Source organism: Chrysoperla carnea, chromosome 1 (genome assembly GCF_905475395.1).
Source record: "Chrysoperla carnea chromosome 1, inChrCarn1.1, whole genome shotgun sequence".
In the NCBI taxonomy this organism is placed as follows: Eukaryota; Metazoa; Arthropoda; class Insecta; order Neuroptera; family Chrysopidae; genus Chrysoperla; species Chrysoperla carnea.
The window spans coordinates 101,963,865-101,990,278 of record NC_058337.1 but is presented as its reverse complement, the minus strand read 5'-3'; the positions used below and the strand labels follow the sequence as shown (position 1 = coordinate 101,990,278).

General features: G+C 29.2%; 2 protein-coding genes across 2 annotated transcripts; both read left to right on the top strand.

Annotated features, from left to right (window-relative positions):
• The first annotated feature begins 17,704 nt into the window (after nucleotides 1–17,704).
• On the top strand, nucleotides 17,705–22,123 carry LOC123305228 (L-threonine 3-dehydrogenase, mitochondrial). Its single transcript, XM_044886886.1, has 4 exons — nucleotides 17,705–17,834; nucleotides 19,041–19,472; nucleotides 20,880–21,239; nucleotides 21,974–22,123. Exons 1-4 carry the CDS (start codon nucleotides 17,732–17,734, stop codon nucleotides 22,105–22,107), a joined length of 1,029 nt encoding a protein of 342 aa, XP_044742821.1. The 5' UTR covers nucleotides 17,705–17,731; the 3' UTR covers nucleotides 22,108–22,123.
• A 1,179-nt stretch (nucleotides 22,124–23,302) lies between these two features.
• On the top strand, nucleotides 23,303–24,249 carry LOC123305564 (U6 snRNA-associated Sm-like protein LSm4). The gene is made up of 4 exons (XM_044887319.1): nucleotides 23,303–23,414; nucleotides 23,479–23,520; nucleotides 23,592–23,690; nucleotides 23,749–24,249. The coding sequence occupies exons 1-4, from the start codon at nucleotides 23,412–23,414 to the stop codon at nucleotides 24,037–24,039; spliced, it is 435 nt and encodes a 144-aa protein (XP_044743254.1). The 5' UTR covers nucleotides 23,303–23,411; the 3' UTR covers nucleotides 24,040–24,249.
• Nucleotides 24,250–26,414: the final 2,165 nt, after the last annotated feature.

Sequence of the window (26,414 nt, the reverse complement as noted above, 5' to 3'; positions counted from 1 at the left end):
AGATATTAACAGTTTAATATTTGGAAAAACTCCAAAAAAGCCATTTTAAAAACTGAAAAACGCGGCTCACAATTACATTTTTGAGCTTATCAAAATTATAAAATAATAATTGAACATCTTTTATGAAGTTCTGAAGAGTTATTACAGATTCTGTGATTCTAAAGCCTCAACCTTTAATTCTTTAAAGATGTTATAATTCTTATTAATAACAGTGTGTAAGATTGAAATATTTAGTACCTAGCTCTGCCTTACTTGTTAATAATGGGAATTAAACATCTTTTTAAGAATTGAAAATTGAGCCTCTAGAATGAAGTAACCTGTATTACTCTTCAGAACTTATTAAAGGATGTTCAAAAGATTTGTTTTTTAGAATTTTGATATGCCCAAAAATGTAATTATGAGACCCGTTTTTCAGCTTTTAAAATGGCTTTTTTGAAGTTTTTCCAAACATTAAACTGTTAATATCTCGAAAACGAAGAAGTTTACGAAAAAATCATAAAGAGCCTTTTTGACGTTAAATGACGCATAAAACCTAGAGTAACTATTACTTTATTTAAAAAAAAAGTAATTTAACTGTTTTTGTGGAAGGGGGGGAGGGTATGCAAAAATTGGAGCAATGGGGTGTCTGGCAAGATCCAGAATATTTATCTATAAGCTTGTCTGATCAAGAATCAATTGACAAAATGCGGTACTTACATTTTGCACACTCAACCCCATCCAGAGCCTGCACTAATGTATGTATGGCAAATATAAGTTCTTGTAAAATGTTATATTATTATGGCACTATTATATTTGTACAAACTATTATTACTCGTAAAATAAATACATATATTATTTTCTTGCATTTTTGTCCTTTATTGCAGTATGACAACGATAAGCATATTCGTGTATAAATTCACACATATACTCGATAAATAACATCACATGGGTGCATTTACATCTAGATACATAAGGATACATACTTGGTTTATCAAAATTGGATAAAATTTGGAGGTGATAGAACAAAATTAAATTTTTTGGATTCTGATGACGTCATAAAGTTTGATTTTTTTGATAGCACAGGCAAATTTGATCTGATATTATTGGAATTTTTTTTGAAACCCACTAATTTTGGGTCATTTATTTTCAGCTGTGATGCCAGTTTTTCGCTAGTTATCACTTGCGTGTTAATTGCGGGACCAGGACTCCAAATTCTTGAAACTAATTGGAGCAAGGTTAATTTTGATCACAAATTTGAAAAGTATGACCCAAGTTTAGTAGGATTACATACTTGGTTTATCAAAATTCGATAAAATTTAGATGTGATAGACCAAAATTAAATTTTTTGGATTCTGATGACGCGACGTCATAAAGTTAAAAAATTCGATTTTTTTGATAACACAGACAAATTTGATCCGATCTTATTGGAATTTTTTTTGAAATCCACTAATTTTGGGTCATTCTTTTCAACTGTGATGTCAATTTTTAGCTAGCTATCACTTATGTGATTAATATCGTGAACAGGACTCCACCTTCTTGAAATCTATTACAGCTAGGTTAATTTTGATTACAAATTTGAAAAGTATGACCCAAGTTTAGTAGGATTACATACTTGGTTTATCAAAATTCGATAAAATTTAGATGTGATAGACCAAAATTAAATTTTTTGGATTCTGATGACGTCATAAAGTTAAAAAATTCGATTTTTTTGATAACACATTCAAATTTGATCCGATCTTATTGGAATTTTTTTTAAAACCCACTAATTTTGGGCCATTCTTTTCAGCTGTGATGCCAATTTTTCGCTAGCTATCAATTAAATGATTAATTCCGGGATCAGGGTTCCATATTCTTGAAACATATTAGAGCAAGGTTAATTTTGATCACAAATTTGAAAAGTATGACCCAAGTTTAGTAGGATTACATACTTGGTTGATCAAAATTGGATAAAATTTGGATGTGATTTGGTTTATCAAACATACTTTTTGCTACCTTTTAATGAACAACGAATATATTAATAATAATTACAATTTTAATCCAAATTTGTTTGTATTACTCTGAATTATTTACTTTATTTATTATCAACAAAATTTCAATTTTGGAGGTTAATCAGTTCCTTATGCAAAATACCCCAGAATCATTTAAGAGATTAATGAGTTCCTTGTTTTGCTCGGAAAAGTAGAGAGAAATCAAAGGCGCAACCTAAATACTTGCCACTGGCGCTATGTATCCTCGTTACGGCCCTGACCATTTATTTTGATACACCCAGTAAAATTAGTTGAGTAAAAAATTCTCCAAATTACAACAAAAGCTTTACCAGGCGGCAGGCGGAAAAAGTTCATGAATTGAATGACGCTTTATTTAGTAAACTATTTGAAAGTAGTGAATAATTTTCTGACATAATCGATGTTAATTTTTATTAATCAATTACTTAAAAATGTTTTATAAATGTTATTAATAGTTTTATTTAATTTTTTTCAATAAAAACCAAACATTTATTTGAATCAAAAATTTAATTAAATTAGAAGCATATCTAATTTAATTACATAATATTTTAATTATTTACAAAATTTAGTGTTAATTAAATTTTAAAAAAACCAACAAAAATAATTACTAATCATATTATTAGACATAGGTATAGGTAATGACATAATACTTGAAGTTATAGTGTAAAGAGGTTTTTTAATTTACTTAAAACTTATGTGTGCTTCAATTAATTAAATTATACAACACTTGGCTTGGATTGTAAAAAAATAAGAATTTAGAGGGAAAGTTAATATATTTAATATAATATAAATTTTTATAGAAATAAATGGATACCTATATAATTATAGGCATTGTTATTATCCATTATAAAATAAAATATAATAATAAGTAAAAGTAAAACAAAAACAAAATTTTACAGAATGGGGATGACACTGCAAAAGAATATTTAATAAAAATAATATGTAATAAACAGTGAATGTGACCTTTAGAAGCCAAACCACGAACTTTACGATCAAGTAAATTATTGAAGCATGTATATAAAATTTTATATGATTCAATTAAAAAATTTATTATAAAGTAGCCTGTTACCAGCAGCCTCGGGTTTAGTGAGGGGAGGGGGTAAATCGAGGCACTTGATTTTCTAAGAGCTTGACGATTTAAAGATCTAGTAACCAAAATTAATGAAAAATCAAGGCTTTCAAGAAGAGTTGTCTAATGTTAGTATAGGAACAATGAGTCTGGAATGTTTATCTGCCTTCGTGGTCTTAGCCATTGAACATAAAAATACCTTTGAGATGAGCTAATCGGTTCTTTCGCAGAAACAAAAGCACGTCGTGTAAATCTGTAATAAGATTAGAGGGGAAAAATTGCCGGTTCCTAAAGATTAAAGAAATATCTTGATTTTTAGATGTCTTTCATGGTTATAGGTTTCTTATGCGTGTAATTTCATGTCACACAAATTAAAATTTTTTAAAAAATTGAAAAAAAAGATTGCTAAAATTCGGGAAATTTTGGGAGGATGAAAACTTTTTTAAAGGGCTTCTTTCGTTGTAAAAAACGGAGAATAGGAGTTTTTCGATTCCGGAACGTTTCGCACGACCTTTTGGGACAATTTATCTCTACATTTTTTCTTTGGGGATGTTTTCTTGAATATCTCTGCTTTTGTTGATCGGTTTGAGGAGAATAAACAAAAAAATTGTTTGTTATGAATTTTTTCACTGACCTCATCCTGCTATTGAACCCTGCACATAGCAAAATAATCTCAAAATCTCAAGAAAACCCCAGTAACGTCATATTTTCAATTAAGAAGATTTTCTAATTATTTTTTTCAATATCTCTAACCATCTCTGACGCTAGGCAAAATTTTAAGAATTTGCTCTATTTGTCAATTTGTAGTAGGCTGAGTTTAAGCTTCAGATTGTAATAATTCTTTTAAACCAAAAATGACAACAAAGGCTCATTATTGTTCACAGTTTTTAAATTCAACACTTTCAATATTTCGACTTAGTGGGCGTAAAAATACGGGGGGTTTGAAATCTAAAAGCCCTACGTTCCACGCCAATGGAACTTTTTTGTCCCATAAAACAATGTCAACATTCTCAATTTACAATATTTTTGTAGAGCAACTTTGTGCAATATTTTTTATTTGTATTTTCGGGGTGAACACAATAATTTTTTTATAAAAGAGTTTAATAAAACGATTGATGTAATATTATATTCGTACCTTGTCGATCCATATAGCATAGTCAGACGCGGCATCGTGAGTTGAATGCAGCAATGAGTACCTATCTCCTAGATTTTATTATGATGCATACAAATATCTTGTGTTAATTACTATTATATTACTTTCACCATTATTAACATTTTATTTAATAATTAGATAATATCTTAATCAGCATTAATCACTGTCGTCTGCCGCCGTCTAAAATTTAAAAATGGAATGTCAATATCGATTAATTTTTTAGCTAAGCTTTCGTCGGTTTTATTAAACGAAGCGCAATGGCAGGGACGCTAAATACAGAGTTACTAAAAAGATACTAATAATCAAGACAACCTTTTTTTTATGATTTATTTTATAATTTATCAAGTGGCAGTGAATGGTCCAATGAAATAACAAAAATGGAGGAAAACAAACAATTATTTGAAAAATTGACAGCAGTGTTGTATAGCAATCACTTAGCAAGGCAGGTTTAGTGTGCCTAAACCTGCCTAGCTATGTGATTCCTATACAACACTGCTGTGTTGTTTTCTTTGTTTTATGCATAAGAACGTCTTACATCATATATTATACTTTTCTAACTTCATATATTATAAATGGCTAACGAGATGGTTGTCAAACTGTATATTATTATATTTTCTGATATACTTTTTCTCGGGCCTGTTTTTCCTGTCCACACGAGACCGTCCTTTTTCCTTTATCAACTTCCACGATTTACCTCTCATTTTAAAGCTTATCGTTCTGGTCAATGTCGAAAAATAGACTCACGGTCTAAAAATGTACCGCTTAGGAATAGAGTCTAGAGAATAATTTTCATCATTATGCAATTTGTATATCATATCTGTAATAAAATTGCCTATACACAATTTTAAATTTTCTCTTTTATTATTACTCTAGCTAGATTTTTGCCACGGGTACGTCTTCTCATTTACTTAAGTGGAAAAAAATTTTTTTTGCGTTATTTGTCTCTGCTATTTAAATGGTAACATCTTTTGTGACATAATATTCCACTTACCTACGTGGTAACATATTATTCTGAAAATCGGAAACAAAACTAACTCAATTGAAAAACAATAGACGTTTTCTGAAATTATATTGGTAGATTCTGAATAAATGAGGAAAAGGAATACATGCAAATTTTCCACATTTTATTTAAGAATCTATCTATACTATATAATTCGGTTAGGTTGTATTGGCTGTCCACGAAGGACACACTTAGGCTATAGATCCCATTGCGATACCATTTATGTGTTTTACCACCTTTCCACTGATAATTTCATTTATCACAGCTCCTCATTTTCAGAGGCTGAGAGCACCTCCTTCATGCATATACCATGCACTACACCAGCCCATTACAACTATTGATTATAATTATAATTATTATATTAATTATAATTAAGTTATGACCGGACGGAATTGGCTACGCCTTAACCAACTGAGCTAATAGGGTGACAAATTTTATTTTAAAATGTATCAAATTACTTTTAAAAGTTACTTTAGATATGCCAAAAATTTTTGCTCCGATTTCGTTTGACCAAAAATTGTATATGTAATTATTTTCAAAGCATATGCCAGTATACATATACCTACATAAAAATTTTTTGATTTTATTTCTAAAAAAATTTTAGTCTTGCTTCGATGTTAGTTTTCGGCTAAAAACTGTATAGGTATATCTTCAAAATGATTTCAAAAGTAAATTAATTCTAAAAAGTAAAAATTTGAGTACATGGGAAAAAAGTTACAAAATGTGTTATACTTATTGTGATTTAAATTGTACAGATGTAAAAGGGCATTAATTGCAGTTAAAGATAAAAAATATAAATTGTTGATTGAATCGCCAACGATTTATTTCCGGTGATTAAAGAAAAGGTATACTGACCTATTTTCTATGTTCACTTTAACAGTATTGTATATCAGTCTAATTATATATTCTAAAAATCGTCTAATTACTCAATTACTTATTTATATCAGTTAGGTTGTTACTTAAGGATAGACAAGCTATTATAAATGTATAGACTAGGAGCTGACGATTTATAAATTCCCTACCTAGTGTAAAAAATCCAAATGTGACTTGATGAAGCAAGTATAGTTCTGATTTCAAAGAAACTTAATTTTATTCTTGGCATTCTCGAAACTGATGAATTTGAATGCTTTAAAAATACTAACTGCATACATAAATAATCAAGAAGCGATAGTGAAAAATCACTTCAGAAGTTTTTAACAATTATTCCGAATTGTCGAAAAAATAAGATAATATATAGACCCGGTAAAATCCGTCATTGAGCATGAATAATTTTCGCATGAGATATTTTTGCAGGATCCCGTTTAAAAAATGCTTCTGAACGTAAAAGTGCAAATTAACGGTGGGCAACCCGGTAGGATATTATTTAAAGTAATTTTTTTTAAACAAATAAATAATATTGATCGAATCGCTCCAGAAATTTTATCATATAAATGGGGTCAAAATTTAAAAAAAATGTGCTTAGACATTTTCCTCTAAACCCTCCAGTTTTCCAGTAAAAAATTCATAAAATCTGGGAAAAATTAGATTATTAATCTATATAAAATTTGTATTTGTGGTGTAAAGCTTACTCAACAACACCCCTAATTGCATCTTAAGTGCGTTCGATATTTTTGGGTGGTTTTCGCGCGCTCTCTTAACAATTAACAATGAAGCACTTAAAATGCAATTAGGGGTGTTGTTGAGTAAACTTTACACCACCAAATTTTATACATATTAAAAATCTGATTTTTACAAACACTTTTTGAGGTATGATTTTGATACCTACCGAGTAAGGTATCAAAATAAAGAAAATTAAAAGAGGATTACAAAAATATGTATGATTTAAATGTTTAAATTTATTTAGGAATAATAAATATGCTTAAAAGTTATATACCTATATATAGTATAATAAAAGGTTATTTTAGTGACGGGACACTGAAAAGTCTAAAATAAAAAAATGAAAAACCCGACTACGTTAAATAAAATCTGAAAAGAAAGTCCAGTAGTATACATAGCGACTTTAACAGTCGGGGCACATTAAAATCTAGACCGACTCAAATTTTCCCATTAATGGGTCCAGACTGTTAAAGTTGTTATATAAACTACTGGACTTGTTTCTTTCTTTTTAGATTTTATTGAACGTAGTCGGGTTTTTAATTTTTTTAACTATTTATTTTATTTATAGGGCAAACATACTTACTTACATGAGAAAATTAGGCAATTTATTAGCTTCTTATGACAACTATTCTGATATAACTACACGATTTAAACTAGGAAAATGTTTTATGGTTTAATATTTTTAATAATTATATTTTTTTATTATTATTTTGTTAAGCTTTTCATATTTCTTTTATGGTAGTAGGTTGCGAACGCACAATTTCCAGTGCCTAAATCCGATACACTGCGTACTCAAATATACTTCGAAGGCATTCGAATACAAATTCGATAATAAAAAAAAGTTTTAATTGATATATCGGAAAAATAATTACCTTAAAATTATGTTATAAATTAGAAAACTATTTTAACCAATTGTCACATAAAAAAATTCACACTTTTCATAGCCGAAAAGCACACAATTCCACACACTTTTCTTTTAAAATAAAAGCAAAATTAAATTCATAAAGCTCTTTCTTATCACAATACTGTATTTATTATTTATTAAATATATTCCTTAAATTTCTTTAAAATTTTTATAAATTTCTTAACGTAGAAAAATCTTTCTTTCTCGTGTTTGTGTAACAATTTATTATATAGCAGCAATATAAATAAGTACTTGAAGATGTTTTAACACTTTAAAATGTAACATAAAAATACTATGAAATATAAATACTAGCTTAGGTTATACCGCATATAACACGATATTTTTATGCTACGCTTTGTGATTTACTTTTTTCCACTAGAATGATCGCCTATCATAATGTAGGTATCAAAAAATTGCAAGAAATTTTTTAAAATCCATTGTTTAACACAATAATAAATAGATTGTGTTTTCAAAAATAATAATGGATGTTTATAAGAATTTTACTTCTATGAGATATTAAGTGGTTGAGATCGATTTGAACATTTTACTTATTTTTATGTGTACAGTACAGTGTACTGCATAGCTCGCCACGTATTTTTGTAACACCTAGTATATAACTAGACAATTTTTTTTCTATAAGAAGGGTGGTTATTAGGCGTTCGTATTTGTGATTGGGAATACTTATCTTCTTAGTATTGAATTGTCATAGCTACATTAATGGAGAAAAATTGGAAAATCATATAAATCGATATTAAAATACTAGTACACCTTAATTCATCATTAGGCTTGTTCAGCAGAAATAGACTGTTTAAAGCGCATTTGTTTTTATACGGCCGCATAAAAATATATTGTGTCGAACAGAAAAGATAGACTGACACTAAAGTGCGTTCGTTACTTTATGTTTTATAAAAGAGCTAACGGTCTTATTTTCTACTAGACACAAAAAATTTTAATGCGTTTATTTCTGGTGAAAAGCCCATAATGGGCCGTAATTTGAATTCGAAGGCCCTGGGGCCAAAATTTGGCGGAGGCTCCTTAAATTCCAACGAATTGCCGAAGAAAATGGAGCTATTGCTTTTGTACTGACGATGGAATTTTGAAAAATTTCTTCAAATTTTCATCGATCCTACCCAATAGATGTCAAAAATGACCATCGTTAAAATTTGATTACATATGTATCTATACTTTTATGTGTCTGTAGTCTGTACCCTATCTACCTCTGGAAAGATCAAGTTCGTTAATGAAAAAAATCGACTAAAAAATAAGGGGGGGGGGGTTCAAAATAATTTTTTTTTAATAACAAATTTCTCTAGAAGCTTAGTTTTCGAAATAAAAATTCTTGAAAAATTAAAAATTCGATTTTAAGAAAATATTGTGCTATTTTTTTTTTCAATCTCTGAGCGAATTCGCTTAGTTGATGCAGCTCCAGCGCTACAAATTTTTGTTCGTATAAGTGAAGTATACTCAAGTAAAATAATATGATTATACGTACGGCATATGAAAAACTTTATTCTTGTATTATATTGTACACTGACAAACGTTTATTATCTAATTCTAATTAAATTAAAATTTTGCGCGATTGCTTATTAGTTATTTGCAAAAGTGTTGACAATATCATCAAAATTAATATTAAAACGTAGTAAACGAGGCAAGAGGCGAGGCGAGATTATCTCGTAGTAAAGGATTTTGAAGAAAAATTTTTTTTTTGTTTACAGTTTGACTAATATTCAGTACTGTTGCAATGCTTAGAAATATTGATGCTACGAACATTATTTTGGTAGAGCGGTATTCTTATGATAGTACGAGCGCCAAGGCAAGACTAGTGGTTGAATTATTTGTACCTTAAATTCAACTTGGATTATGAATTTTGTTATAGCTTCATGTATGAAGACCTTATTTTTCGTCTTCATACATGAAGCTATTAAAATTTTCGATATCTGACTTGGGTTTCATAATATCGAAAACTAAATAATGAAACCAATTTTTCAATTTTCGATATTTTGAAAATTACTTAATCCAGATATCGAAAAATTTTATTCTTACTTTTTGTCTTATATTGTCAAGTTATAACATAATTCACTCACAAAATTTAAAAAATATATTTTTTTAAATTTGTTTCCCCATACATCCTTTATCAGTCGGGCACAACGGGCTTTTTTTTCTCAATAATTTATTAAGGTTTTAACTTTAATTTAAATAGTAATTGTTTAATTTCCACCGGCTAGTTTTGGATAAATCTATGAAATGTTAAGTATGTCTACTTTTGAAGTAATTTATTTATTTAAATAATCAGGCAACAAAGATATAAAAGATAATAAAAGCTACAAATCTTGCTGTAGGTATTTTATACATGTCCGCCAGTGATAAATTTTGTTTAATATCATGTGTTTTCTTTTTCCTTTTCTTTCATCAGAATTCTGATATCAGAAAAAAGTATTGGTAATCTCTATATATTATAAATGCGAAACTAAGCATGTTTTTTTGTTTGTTACGCTTTCATGCTAAAACTAGCGAATGGTTTTTAATGAAACTGTACAACAATATAGCTAATACTTCAGAATAACACATGAACTATAATTTATAAAGATATATTAAAAACAAAAATTTAAAAGTTAATTTAATTTGACATTACCATAAATTACAGATTACTGAAAAAATACTCAATATAAAATATTTCACGGCCATCTTCTCTGATATACTCAATGAATAATTACGACTATTATACATTTAAAAAAATAGAAAACCATACATATATTTTACCTGTGTAAAACAATCCTTACCATTATTTCAGTGATATAGAAAGGGGATGAGAGAGAGTAATCTTAATCAATCTTTACTTTTAAACCCAGCGAAGCGGGTGGGTATCACTCTAGTGTTGTATAATAATAAATAAGATAGGCAAGTACCAATCGGTATAACATCGCAAAGTATACCCATTTGATAACTACTACCTATTTTCGTAGTTATTTAATGTTCGTCTTCGTATCTGGCCGCAGCATTATAAGAATATTTTTGAGAATTTCTTAATACCGTGTGGTGGTCGGTTAAGGGTAGATAAGACAAAACAACTACTATATCGATGTTAATTTTTTTCCAGGAAATACTAATATTTATTTTTTAATTAACTTTTGATTATAATCATTAATATCTATATTAAAAGTATAAAATTAAATAAAACAGTAAGAGTAATATATTAATAGCTAGAGCTATCTAGTTATTACTTCTAAATTCATATCATTCATTTTGTAGTAACACAAGAGCAGTTTTGAACAATTGGTTTATTTAAAAAAATTGTTTTTTTTTCTTCTTCTAGATTCTAATAAATTTTGTGTATTGTTATTGTAATATTCTATAATAAGGTAGGTATATAGTGAAAGTTATGTCAACAATGTTGTAGATACTATACAGCGGTTATTAGATAGTAAAAAAAAATTATTATTTATTTATATACGGAAAATAAATTAAATAACACAAAAAAAAAAAGAAAAACCTGGCTAATATTATTGTTTGTGTTAACACATTAAAAGTGAGTTAAAACAATACGTACAAGAATTTTTTGATTACATAAAAAGACAAAAATTTATTAATGAATATTTTTAATAGGCTGACACAAATTGTTTCTTATAAAATTAGACGAATCATTTTAGATCAAAAAAGGCTTAAATGAAGAATTTTTATGTACCTCAACTTATTGGTTCAGTTTTTTTTTTTAAATGTTCAGGAAGGTCCATATATCAAAATCTACATCTAACTTCTTGCTATGGGCCGAAAAAGCCCATTAATATCATAGGTGATTTTTGAAAATTTCAAAACCTTGAAAATATGCAACAAAATAGGTTAGAAACGTACATTTAGGATCAGAAGTCTAGGTCTACGAAGGGCAAAAAGCCCCATGCAGGGGATTAGTATATACCCATTCTAACTTCGTAATCGTGATCAGTGACCCCAAAAATCCCTGAGTATACTTTTTTGGCCCATTTTGTCGAATATTTACAGAATTCTGCTGTTTTTGACCAGCGGGGGTGAATAACCCCAGAAGAGGGGAGTACCTCTTCATTCTAACTTCGGAATCGTGATTAGTGACTTTAAAAACCCTGAGTATACTTTTTTTTATCCATTTTGTTGAATATTTACAGAATATTGCAATTTTGTACCAGCGTGGTAAATTACCTCATGAGGGGGAGATTATATCGAAATTCTGATTTCGGGATAGTGACCAGAGACCCCGAAAACGTTCTGACCCATATTTTCAAGGTTTTAAAGTTTTCAAAAATCACCTTACAAATGGATTCTAATGATTGGCCTATTTGACCCATAGAAAAAACCAAATCTTTCTAGCGGCAAAAAGTTAAAAACTGGCTCGATAGTTTGAGGTACAAAAAAAATCTTTTTGAAATGCAAAAATGACACGACTAATTTGATATTTGATAATTTTAATTATCTGTGCTTGGATATTTTAACATATTAGTTTACGAAAATACATTTTAATCCTTTCTATTCCTATCCGTATAGTGGACAAGGAGACAAGGTAATATTCACTTAAATTAATAAAAACAATTGTTTATTTTCTTAAAAACCACACGACTTTCTTTAAAATTAAAACATTATTCTATTCAATGATATCAAATATAGTCAGTCCATAGTTTGTATTTCATGTTTCTGTTAAAACAAAAAAAAAAAAAAACATGATTTTTTTTTTAATTATTATTGTTTAATAAATAATGTGAATTATGTAGGCATTCAATCATAATTGTAATTTAAACATATATTATTATGATTAATTAGAAAAGCGTATAAAAATATTAATACATTAAAAAATAGCATGGCCAATTTTAAAAAGAACAATTGATTCTTTTTTATTTGTTTATTTATTACATATACGCTTATGATTATCAATATTCGTTCTACTCATAATCATGAAAACAAGATCGGATTATATACTCTAGCTGCCACCCATTTAATAACTTTGGTCAGTTTTTAAAAAAATAGGTTTTAATAGGGTCAGTGAAAATTCTTATTACTAAAAAAAAAACAGTTTTTTTTTTTTTCCAATTAAGGATTTACGACTGCTAGGGCAGTTTTAGATAAAAGGTTTGATTTTTTTTATATGAAGTTGGAGTAGGTCGTAGTCAATTCTGAAAATTTTAGGAGAATGGGGGATGGTGTTGCCCGATTATTTAAATAAATAAATAACTTTGAAAGTAGGCATATTTAACATTGGTGTTATGGGAAAACGGTGGATGGATGATAAGTTTGCATGGATTTCTCCAAATCTAGTCGTTGGAAATTAATTAAGGGTGTGCCGTTGTGCCAGACTAATTAAGGGTGTATGCTTGATGAGTACGATATAGGAGACACCAATTTACAAAAATTGCCCTGGCTCGTACATCCTTAATTGGAAAAAAAAACTGTTTTTTTTATGTATAAGAATATATATATATATATATATATATATATATATATATATATATATATATATATATATATATATATATATATATATATCTAGAAATATTTTTTTTTTCAAATGTATTTTTTTTATTCATTACGAATCTCCAAAACTATCCGTCCGATTAACTTCAAATTTCGCATACTTACCTCTTTCGTGACATAGACATCCACTAAGAACAGATTTTACGAAATTCCTATCCCAACGGGAACGGGAATATATAACGGGAACGCATCCCAGTACACAGTACCTAACGGGTGATGTCAGGGCCGGATTTAAATTTCTGCCGCCCTGGGGCACTGAAGAAAATGCCGCCCTATGACTGAAATTTTATTTTAATAGTTTTGATATTTATTATGTATTACATATTATTTATTACTGTTCTTTTAAATTTAAATTAATTAGTGTTATTGGATAATTCTCCAATTTTAGGAAAATTCATTGATCAATTAAAGTTTCTGTTATCAAAAAGACATACATAATTTGAAATATTTTTAATTCTTCAAAAAAACTATATTAATTTATCAATTCCAGAAAATAAAAATATCAAATTTTATTTTTGCAAACCTTTATGGAAATAAATTAATTAAACTATTTTAATAGTTTTCACTTAAATTTCCTATATTATAATATACAAAATTTTGATTTGATACATAATGCATAAATTATATTTCTTGAAAAATAAAATGTTTATTTAAAAGAATTAGTTAATTATATACTGTATTGAAAATATTTTTTCACTTTCCAAATTTTGCCGCCCTAGAAAATTTGCCGCCCTGGGCACTAGCCCCGACTGCCCCTTGTGTAAATCCACCACTGGGTGATGTGGAAATCTGTGTATTCACTGACTGGCACTATATTTTCTTATTTAAAATTTGAAAAATTTACAATAAATATCACATCGAAATTAAACATTTCGTTAATAAAAGAAGTATAGATTCACATCCAAATGGTTAGTGTGCCCAACGAAGCGGGCAGGAATCAGCTAGTCTAATTTATATACGCTATTTATAATATCTCGGTCAATTTTTGTGCTTAAAAGTCGAATAAAAAACGGAAATGTGCAAAAATGCCTCGACTACAACTTTTATTTTAAGAAAAAGATTTATTATAAATTTTTTAGCCCGCAGCGCTTCATTCGGTTCTCCACACAACGAATAATAGTAGAATTCATTTTCACATAATAGAGAGGTACTATTTATTTATTTTTGTTATTAAATAGTGAATAGAAATCAAAATATTGTTGTTTTCGTTGATAATAAGATTTACTCGCAATTATTGCGTCACCAAACCTGTAGGCTATTTTTTTGTTTATCATTTCTACGCAGAATTAATTTTAGTAAGGTCAAGTCGTACGCGTGCGTTGGCTATAGCCTACACAGCAACTGAGTGATGAAATGAGCAAAAAGAACAGATATTTATTGAATTTGATTGAATTTTTTTCATTTTTAGTAGAATACTTTGTTCCAACCTCATGTCTACCGTTCAATTTAATTATTACAATAATTTTACTTAAAGTTTTCTATATAGTACTTTACAGAGTATACATTTGTATTTTATGTTTCGTTTTTTGTTCAAAATGACTATGAACAGACTAGACAGGAATCAGTTTAAAGATCTTGATGTGCTGCTAAAAATTAGGTACCTACTCGATAAAATTACCAGGGCGATTTTTAGCAAATTTAACAAATCATTCATAAATAGTTATTATCCAAATGTAGTGAAATTTGGCACGGACAATCTTCAATCCAAAACATTTTCCCAAAAAGTCTTTGTCTGGCCCTTGGATTGTGTACGCCAAATTCCACTATAGTCCCTGGTCTTTTAAGTCCTTAAAACATATAAATATTTTTAATAATTTTTATTTTGCAAATATTTCTTTAGGAAATTTAGTTGCCTAAATTTTTATGAACCTTGATTTTTTCAAAAAACAGGATCAATTTTATTATTATTGACTTAGTAACAAAATTTTTTCTTATTAAGGGCCTATAGTCAAAAAAATGCTCATTAATAATTCAATATCTTGTAAAATTTGGTGAAGAATTGATGATGAAATAATAACGTATAGATAAAAAAAATTTTAACACCTCTTATAATTTGAGATTTTTATTTCTAAAGGACTAAGTCAGCAGCTTTCTAATTGGTAGTAAATTTATAATTCGATTCTAAAATTTCTAAACTTTTTCAATTTGAAATATTAACCATTACGGTTTTCTTGGCCGCAATTAACTACAGGAACAGCTTTTATGCCTTGCAAAAGTTTTCTAGATTCCTCGAAAATGCGGCCAGAATGCGGCGGAAATATGTTATCACAATGAGAAATCTGGTGTATGCTTACGATGGGGAAAGGAGTTTGGTCAAAAATTCATCATTTGATCAAAATTATGCTTACATAACTAATGAATTGCCCCTAACATAATATTCAGATATGCTAATTCCACTGTTACTTCCATATTCCAAGCTTTGAGATTAACAAAACTTCAACAAGCTTTCTTTAGGAATTTCAAATGTATTCTACCATCAGGCACTGATTCTAAAGAGAATTCTCGTCTATATAAGCCCGGCACGCGTTCCCATTTTGCATAAAACCGACAGCAATAAGTATATATACATAATATACATGTATATTAATTTTGCATAAACTCGATAAACTCGCTGCATTCTGTTCTTGGGCCTGACGGACTTCAATATTGATTGAGTAATATATTTACCAAAGATATTACTATTATTTTATCTATGATATTTACAGTTAAAATTTTTCAAATGACTACAGAACCCCCGCTCTACATGTAATTTTATTACGTGTATTTATTCTGTGTTTTTGATTAAGCGAATTTAAAAAAAATTGTTTACATATTCGTGATATTTTAATTTACACTGCGGAACTGGAAAATCACTAAGGGCTTGAGGCTGAAGAACGGCATTTGAATGTTGTTTACCAGATGATAAGTGGCTAAGTCGTACATACCTACATGTGTAGGTACTTACATAAGGGGTGTCAAGCAAGCTCTTTTACTTCCCCTAACTCTCTATGACTTCTCTTTATTTGGTGTTTAAGGGAGTGAGTTAATCGAAAGCTTATGAACACCAAGAGCGCAACAGAAAATATTGTGTGCTGATGTCATTTTATAAAGTTGGAATTGCCCGGCTAAGAAAACGAGTAACAGCTAATTATGTTTATAATTTAAATTCACGAAAGCACTTCTCAAAAATTACGACTTTCAAAATATTTCGAAATCGATAGATGTGAAAATATTATCGAAATAATAAAAATAAAAATAACTAGGTTAACTATACTGTTAATGACTGTTAACAACTAATAATCGTACTAATAATTGCTAATTATTAGTTAAAGATTTGAATAAAAGTACAATCTATAGGATAGACAATTTTGGAATGTTGTCTTGCTAGAATATTGTGAAAAATTTTTGGATTATATGCCCGGTAAGAGTATATAAACTTGAAGTTAAATGAGGTATAATTTTTGTCTGAAACTGTACTACACTACTGCTTGACATAGACAATACTGTGTAAGATCAGTTGTTTAAAATACTTCTACTATAGCTGTTTCTGTTACAATCACAATACCTACTCTACTATAGTTGTTTCTGTTCAACAATAAAATGGTTTAACTTTCCGTGATTATATCTTAACAATAAAAAGTTTGTTTTTTGAAAATTTCTGAAAACTTATTAAAAACATTACCTCTTAAATCCTTTCCGTGTTAGTGATCCGAACTTTTTGTAAGTTTATCTGGAGTTAGAGACGATTAATCGACTTCAACTTTTGATGGTAATTGTATTATAATATTCTTAATAAGTATACAAAAATTAAAAATATTCTGACACCATCACTCGGAAGTTTCTTGAAGCTGCGTAGAACTCTCCGAGACTTTTCCTCAAATTTGTTTTTGAATTATCTAAAATGGTTAAATTACCGGATAACGATTTTGGGTTAAAATTTTAATTCGAAATTAGAAAAATATTGGAGACAAGTTCAAAAGCTAGAACGTCCAGGTCCCCAGGCCGATTGTCAATGCATTTTAAAAAAAGTTTTAAAAAAAACCGTACATGATGATTTAGATTAAAAATTATGGAGATGGTCTCTACAACCAGAGCATCCTGTTCCCCGGATCTCTCGAGGAATATTTTCTTCATAGCATTGTATTAAAGTGAAAATTGTTAAAATAGGTTTTAATTTAACTATAGTTTTCAAGAAAGATGTACAATCAAATTTTGACACCCCGTATTTCTCATAGTATCTACTATATACCCTTTGGGCAATTTTTTCCAATAAAACTGGTTTCTTATAATAAATATACCTATATCATATATGTAATAATAATATCATATTAAAATTAATTATGAATTATTTTAACAATCGTATACAATCGAACGGTTTAGCGAGTCTATTTTATTTATTATTTTATCAGCTAGTAAAATTATTATTTATTTAAAAAAGGTTTTCAACAATATAAAATTTAATAATTTTTCCAAATAAGTAATTATTGTCTAATGTTTAAATAAAATAATTTTCATCAATTTATATTAAATTGAATATAAGATAGTTTTTAAAATGTTTTTACGGAGATTAAAAGTTAATAAGTTATTATTAGTAAGACAATTTTCAGATCAAATTTGTGCACCGAATACGGATAAACCAAAAATATTAATAACCGGTATGTTGTAAACTTACATATTTTAAATTAATAGGATTAATTAAGAACTAAATGATATTAACGCAGGTATTACTATTAAAACTTTTTTCTGAACTCAGTTTATCTTGGAACGATAAAACTTTAATATTTATATGAAAATATCAATTGTTTTATGAAAAATAATCACTAAAGCCAAATTCACTGTGAAAATACCAAATTTTAGATATATTGGATCTAATTGCCACAGTAATCAGTAAATTTTTCAGGTATGAGCACAGAATTTCATCTTTCAAAAAATTGTCGTTAAGAAATTTTTATCTCCGCGAAAAATGATTCGATCTTTACCGTATGCAGCTTAATCAAAAGCATGCACTTTCAGTTCCAACTTTTTCAAAATGCTTAAAGCTTAAAGCTGTTATTAAAAAATTATGTGCTCTTCTAAAACTTAAAAACAAAAAGTTTGTATTTTTGTAAATTTTAACGCGAATTAATCAAAATCAAAATTTTAAATAGTTTAAGTATAAAAGTGAAAAAATTAAAATTTATATTTCCTGATTCCCATTAAAGAGGTCAAACTAGGAGTAAATACCTTAACATACCTAAAGTTAGATTGTAATCAAAACCTACAAATTAAACCCGTGGGAACTTACGTATCAATTTTGACATGAGGCCACCTTTTTGGGGTACACATTTCGTGGCCATAGGGGATGGGTCGTAATGTAATCAAAAACAAAAATTCAAAAAAGTTGCACAAAAATTTGCCCCGGAACGGTCATTTTTGGCGGGTTTTGTGAAAAATTTTGAAAAAAAGGCTTTTTTGGTAGGAAATTATTGATTTTCGAATATTACATGGGAAAGTTGAAAATAGATTTTGAGCCAAGAATCGTCCCTGTATCTTTATCCGTTCTCTAGTTAATCTCGTTTTTTGGCTGATAGGGAGACTGGACTACATGCTCCCTTTTGTTATTATACGATTCTAAAACGGATGCGGACACACATGAAACAAACATCACAAAATACAATGAACGTAATAGTTCAGCTATATGACGCCATAAAACCGTCTAGAAAAATGATATTAAAAAAAAATGGCAAATCGATTCCAAGCGGTTTCAGCCTGACAAATTTATCATGCCTGGTCTAAAATAAGTGGATTTCATTTATTTTGATGAAATAAAAAGTTTACTGAAACTTAGGAGTTATTAAATAATTAAACAATATCTTTTCCAGGTGGATTAGGTCAATTGGGTATCGAAACGGCAAAATTATTACGTTCATTATTAGGTAACGACAATGTGATATTATCGGATATAATAAAACCACAAGCAAGTGTCTCAGCAAATGGACCATATATATTTGCTGATATATTAGATTTTAAAGGTTTACAACGAACGGTAGTTGATTATCAAATTGATTGGATCATACATTTCTCAGCATTGTTGAGTGCTGTTGGTGAACAAAATGTACCATTGGCTGTACGTGTGAATATCGAAGGAATGCATAATATGATTGAATTGGCTAAACAATATAAATTACGTATATTTGTACCAAGTACAATTGGTGCTTTTGGTCCAGAATCACCACGTAATCCAACACCGAATGTTACAATACAACGTCCGAAAACTATTTATGGTGTATCGAAAGTGCATGCTGAATTGTTAGGTAGGTATAGCTATTTTGCATGCAAATCGTTTTCGAAATTGTAGGTTCCAAGCTTCTTAATTAATTAATGAAAATTAAAAATCATAGAGCACTTATCTTTTATACATTGCCACGTTCCGATTCCGTTAAATTCCGTAAGACGAAGGGAAATCGTTTTGTTTCAATAAAGAGTACAAAATCCCACAAAACTCAAAATTACTTTCTACGCCATGAGTACGCTATAAAAATTTCAGTTCGATATCTTTGCGTTATTGCGTGTAACAAAGTGATTCTAAGAACTATATCAAAATTTTTCTAGTACCCATAAATATTTATAAATATAAATATAATTATTGGAATATACAGGGTGGACCGTTTTAATCTATTATGACTATTATCTCGTTTCGTAGTTAACCAATCTAGTTTTTTGAATCTAGTTTTCCAGATTGCTTTAAAAGTCAATTTAGATCCTAAAATGTAAGATATATAATAATACTTTAAGGTCCCCGAGAACTAAGTCCAATCTGATGTCGGAACATGATGTCCCCTATCAAAGTCCGCAACTTTTGTTAAAGTTATTTTTTGATTGAATAACTACAAAGCGTTAGCCATAATAGATTAAAATGATCCTCACTGTATTCGTTGTGTGCGTAGTCATGGTAGGGACAATAAAATCGATGCCAGCGCTACCAGTGAAAAATTTTGGCGTTAAAGGAGGCTGTTATGACTAATTTGAAATTCTTTACATGTTAATGTTATAGAAAGTGTCAAATTAAAATTATTGAAAAACACTAATTAAACTTAATGCATTAAAAATTGTGAAAATAAGAAATCAAATTGCATAAATATTATTTTTCAAATGTAAATTATCATAATTATTTATTTAAATTTGTGAGACAATAATATTAAATTTTCAATGTAAGTCATAAATGCAATCCATACAATTATATATGCATCCATACAATTCTATAATTAAAGTAGTGTATCGTTACCATGGAAACGCCTCCTAAAAAACTCACGCACGGAGCGAATACAGTTTGGTAACCGTCTTGTTATAGCCATTTAAAATATATGAAGTAAGAAGAGTTTTTATGAACGTTCTTATGTATAAGACAAAGAAAGAGTCTTCAGATAATGTATTGTGTGATACGCGCGTAATCATATCATTCGATCTGTCGTTGTATATGTATGTGTCTCATCACTGGCACGTACATCACTTGAAGGTGTCCACATACGATACAGCGTGCATCACACACAGTATATTCCCTCTTTGTTTTATACATACTAACGTCCATAAAAACTATTCTTACTTCATATAATTTAAATGGCTAAAGAAATTTAGTAATATGATTAATTAGGTTAATTAAGTTAGTTAAAACACAATTAACGAAATTTTTTAATAACTTTCATATAAATGTATGGTTACAGGTGAATATTATCATCATAAATTTGGCTTGGATTTTCGATGTTTACGATTTCCTGGAGTAATTTCTAGTGATCCACCTGGTGGTGGTACAACAGATTATGCAGTGGCAATATTTCATGAAGGCATTAAAAATCGTAAATTTAATTGTTATTTAAAACCTGATACTAGATTACCAATGATGTATATAAAAGATTGTTTGAGTGCATTATGGCAATATATGTCAACGCCAGAAGAAAAATTAAAACGACGTGTTTATAATGTGACGGCAATGAGTTTTACACCAGAAGAATTAGCAAATGAAATTCGTAAACATATACCAAATTTAGAAGTTACTTATAATCCAGACAGTCGACAAGCTATTGGTAAGTTAATACATATTAAAACAAGGAAAAACAAGAGCTGATAATATAGTTTGTTGAATGTGCGTTAATTCGATGAAATGTACAGTCTCACCCTCATTTGCTAAGTGGTATAATATGTTGAGATAGCAAAAGCTATTAAATATATCATATATGAGGGATTTTGAATTTTACAGTGTGTCATAATAGGCAAGATAAAACTATTTTACCGCATAGAAGCCAGTGTCTATTAGGAAACATGATCGCTTTCAATAGACACACCAAACCTGCCTTGCTATGTGATTGATATACAACACTGCTGTATTGTTTTCTTTGTTTTATGCACAAAAACGTCTTCATATATTATACTTCCTATAATATAAATGACTAAAGAGTTGACAAAATGTATACATAGCTATACAACTACACTGCATACAACTAAGTTTTTACTGCTTACTGTAGTGTACACTACTACAATCAAATGAAATACAATTAATACGCACATACACCCCTCCATTAAAAATAATACTCTAAATGTAATATTTAATTTACTTAATATTTTAGGGAAATTAAACTTAAGGGTGAATATTTTTATTTTTATTTTTAATGATTCTAAATATAATATTCTTCCAAGTGTTAGTTTTTTGTCAAAACGGTAACTCTCCTTCACTGGAGAAAATTAAAAAGATTTTCATACACTTCTCCTAACTTATATTTTCATTAGTTTTAGTAATTTATTTATCATTTTTAATTTTCAGCCGATGATTGGCCACAAGTATTTGATGATAGTGAAGCACGAGAAGATTGGAATTGGAAATCAAAATATGATTTGCCCAAATTAGTAACATCAATGATTGAAGACGTTAACAAATATTATACAATTAATAAATGATTATTACTAAATTCGAGTTAAAATTAATTCAATTCCTAGCTATATAACCCCCAACAAATAATTTATTATTAAAAATATATCCTGTAGAAATTTTCCAAATCCAAAAAGTACCCATTCTAGGTAGATAGTAATAATTGCCTGTCTTCAAAACCTCAAAGGATTTTTTACACAATCCCCTACTTCTTCAACATTTTAAAAAGGGTGGATGATTAAAATATAGATACAGCCAATAATTACCGCCATTCGGATATCTACGCACGTTCGCGCCCCGCGCCGTCTCTTTATATAAAATCTTCAACCACTCAGACTAGGAGGACTTTAATAAATTTTCAACTGACCGCCTCAACATACTTTCATTTATAGATGACTCAGAGAAAAGTTTATTTTTTCCCCTCCAGGCGGGAAATGTCAGCTTTTGTCCCGCTGTGCTAAACAAACTTCCCGCTTTCCACCTCCGTGTAGCAGAAAAATAATATACACTTCACAGGGGCAAGTAAAGAATGTCTCAGATCTCATGTGATCCCGAGGCGAATGCGAATTTACTCTGACTCACTCACCAATAATTCATATTTCCATTAAGAAAGAAATTTGTATCTATTAAAAATCACGAATGGCTTTTTCATGATTTCAAAGATTTAATTGAAAGACGGCTGCATGTCTTCAGTGGAAACAGAAGGCAATTAGCCCAATCTACCCCAATCCCACCGTAAAATCATAATAAAGAAATATTTCAAACACACCGTTTACCTTTTTTCAAATGATAAAAGTACGTTTTGTTGCTGATAGATGGAAGCAGCATACACACGTAAATTTGATTTTCGATCAAGTTCTTAGATCATTAAGCTACATAGATTGAGCGTCAAACGATTTTAAGCCTGCCAACATCTGATGTAATTGCTTGGGTCAAATCCATTATGACGGTGGTGTAGAAATGTCAAAACAAAATGTTGTTGTCATACTTGTTATTGTAGATTCGTACGAAAAAATGTGAAGTGATACGGGATAAGTATTTTTTTAAGTCTAAAAGCGAAAATGCTCAATGAAACCACGATGTTTCATATAAAACATTTTGTGATATGAAAATTTGACATTCAATGTATTTTTTTGATAAATGGCCCTAGCTGACCCATGCAATTACCTCAGATGTTGACATACCTCTCACTGTACGGAAAGATAGGCGATGCTCAGTCCATATACTTAATAGTCTAAGATCAAATTAGATGTAAAAGGGTGACGGATATAACAACTGAAGTTATACAAATTACAAATAAATAATATAGGTTAAGTATAAATACGACTTGAAAATGGTTAGTTCTTAAATTGATTAATTCTCATTTTATTTGTATTAACTAATTGTATATTTATTTTTAGTTGCCATTATCTCTATTAAGAACAGCACAAAACCACCCAATGGTAAGAGTATTATTTTATCAAGTATTTTTTATATGCTAATGTTTTATCAAATAACATCTTACGGTTTTTAGCTGGTGGAATTAAAAAATGGAGAAACATATAACGGACATTTAGTTAGTTGTGATAATTGGATGAATATTAATTTACGAGAAGTTATCTGTACCTCCAGGGTAAGTTAAATGTTAATAATATTATATTCAAATATTTATGAAGGATTTTCTTTGAAAGGATGGTGATAAGTTTTGGAGAATGCCAGAATGTTATATTAGAGGTAGTACAATCAAATATCTAAGAATACCAGATGAAGTGATTGATATGGTGAAAGAAGATGCAATGAATGCGAAAGCTAGAAATCGTGATGTCAAATCCGGCCGTGGAATTACAGGACAACGAGGTGGTCGTGTTGGTGGGCGAGGTGGTTTTGGAGGAGGTGGTAATCGCGGTGGTGGTGGTGGTGGTGGCGGTGGAAATCGAGGAGGTGCCAGAAATCCACCTTATAGTAATCCAAAGAAAAAATAATAAATTTAATATTTAATAACAAATCGACAACGGGTTCGAAAATAACGTAAAAGGAAGTTTGTTCTGATTATTTATTGACTATTTTTGTAATAAAGTGTATTACGATGAAAAAGGACTTTAGTTCAAGCGGTTATAAATTATTGAAATCATCAAACTTCCAGTTAAGAATGGAATATTAAGTTATTGTTGGGAATCCTCTTTTTTTGATCTTAATTTAAGTACTTTTGTTTAATTTTGAATTAATAGAACGATTTTGTTTAATTATGAAATATGTATTAGGAATTAATTACAATATTACTTTTAAAATAAAAAACATTGCCACTTGTACGGATACACTTTTCATTTGTACAGATAACATGCCCTAAACTCTAAAGGTACGAAAAACGAAACAAAAGTCTAGTCTTTTCGAAATTTCGACTTAAAATACCTACATTTTGTTATTAGAAATCATCAATTTTTTGTCTTCAACCTCCTCGCTGATCAAATTTTTTGACTAAAGGTGAAAATTTTTGATGTAACATATGGACTAAAAGCCAGCGCCTGCCAGACCTACGTTAGAGTATAAAAGCTGGAAATTTTTTTGCGTATTTCACTGGTGTAGGGAACAATCTTTGGAGGTTACAAACCTTGACTAACGGTGCCTTCTGTAGGTATCAGGTAATCAGGGGCGCAGTACCCCAGCTCTCTCACGTTAAAGTATAAAAGCTGAAATTTACGCAGAGCGTTCAAATGACCATTTTAAGTCAATATTGAAAAAGACAGACCAATCCGAAGGGGCTAACACATCCCCAGACGCGGTAGAAGGTCAAATGCACAAAATACACAATCTACATTTCTTCCATGATTATGAACTTATTTCACTGCAAGAGTTATTTTATTATTTTAATATGTTCAGTATCACGTACTGAATGTAAATGCACAAAAATAGGCGGAGGAAGTGCCTCCATTTTAAGGAAAACCATTTTAGGATATATCTCCATAATCGTGCGCTTTAGATCAAAGCGCACTTTATTGTAGATAATTAAATTACCAACCTTTTTTGTAAACTAATTTTTTTTGCTGTAATGCAACATTAAACGTTTTATAACTTCATAAATATTAATTTTAGAAAAAAATGTTTGGCAAATGTTTTAGGAAATTTGTAGATTTAAAAGTTAAGTTATAATCATTTTCTTGTTTAAACTAACATAAGAACACATATCGGTCAAATAGTCAATAAGTAAATCGTCATAGTTGTATAAGTCATAAACGGTTAATACAAAAAAAATTAGTTTACAAAAAGGCAGGTAATTTAATTATCTACAATAAAAGTTATTACCATTTTTGGTCTAAAGCGCACGATTATGGAGATGTAGCCTAAAATGGTTTTCCTTAATAGTAGGCACTTCCCCCGCTTATTTTTGTAAGGATTTTGTGCATTTACATTCAGTACGTGATACTGAACAAATTAAAATAAAAAAATAACTCTTGCAGTGAAATAAGTTCATAATCATGGAAGAAATGTAGGTTGTGTATTTTGTGCATTTGACCTTCTACCGCGTCTGGGGGAGTGTTAGCCAATTCGGATTGGTCTGTCTTTTTCAATATTGACTTAAAATGGTCATTTGAACACTCTGCGTAAATTTCAGCTTTTATAATTTAACGTAAGTCTGGCAGGCGCTGGCTCTTACTCTAATAGTTTTTAACCCAAAAAGGTTTTATAATATAAATGACCTAAGAAATGAACCTAATTTCATTTACTCAAAAAAGTTTTTAAGAATTTAAATTAAAAATTTTTTTATTAAATAAAAATATTTTTCATAAAAATATAAATAATAAAATTCTAAATTTACGTATCTTGTATATCATTTTGAAAATAATAAGTCCATGAGACATTAGCATAATTTGGATTTTTAGATTGTATAATAACTCGCCCAGTTATCAACCCTTTTGATTCGATATTACTAATATTTCCCATTGTAACAATAATTTTTTTCTCAGCTTTAGATTTAATTGTATCTTGTCCAGATTTCTGTATAATATTAATTACACCTTGTGGTTCACCACGTATTATAAATACTTGATCTGTTGTAAATGGATTACGAAAATTAATTTCCATTCTAGTTTTTGATGCTAAGAAGGTATAAGGCCCCATTGGTTTAGGATATAAACACGTAGCTTGTATTGGGAATCTGAAAATAAAAGAAAAAAATTAAGTGTTCAGCTGGAGTTTACACTTTGATAAGGAAATGTAGCATCCTAACAGAGCTTCATAAGCTGCTAGTTCATTATATGACTGTCTCATGTCGATGAGCAACTTGAAATTAGTTACTCATCTTAAATTATGGTTAATGATTGAAAAATTCAAAATTGTCCCGTCAAAATATCCTTGAGTT

Bases quoted from the DNA above. Each gene is read 5' to 3' on its own strand.
- LOC123305228 (XM_044886886.1), top strand. From the start codon at position 17,732: ATGTTTTTACGGAGATTAAAAGTTAATAAGTTATTATTAGTAAGACAA. The intron at 19,473-20,879 runs GTAGGTATAGCT...GTATGGTTACAG, and splicing joins AGTGCATGCTGAATTGTTAG to GTGAATATTATCATCATAAA. The intron at 21,240-21,973 runs GTAAGTTAATAC...TTTAATTTTCAG, and splicing joins AGACAGTCGACAAGCTATTG to CCGATGATTGGCCACAAGTA.
- LOC123305564 (XM_044887319.1), top strand. The intron at 23,521-23,591 runs GTAAGAGTATTA...TACGGTTTTTAG, and splicing joins CAGCACAAAACCACCCAATG to CTGGTGGAATTAAAAAATGG. The intron at 23,691-23,748 runs GTAAGTTAAATG...TTTCTTTGAAAG, and splicing joins AAGTTATCTGTACCTCCAGG to GATGGTGATAAGTTTTGGAG.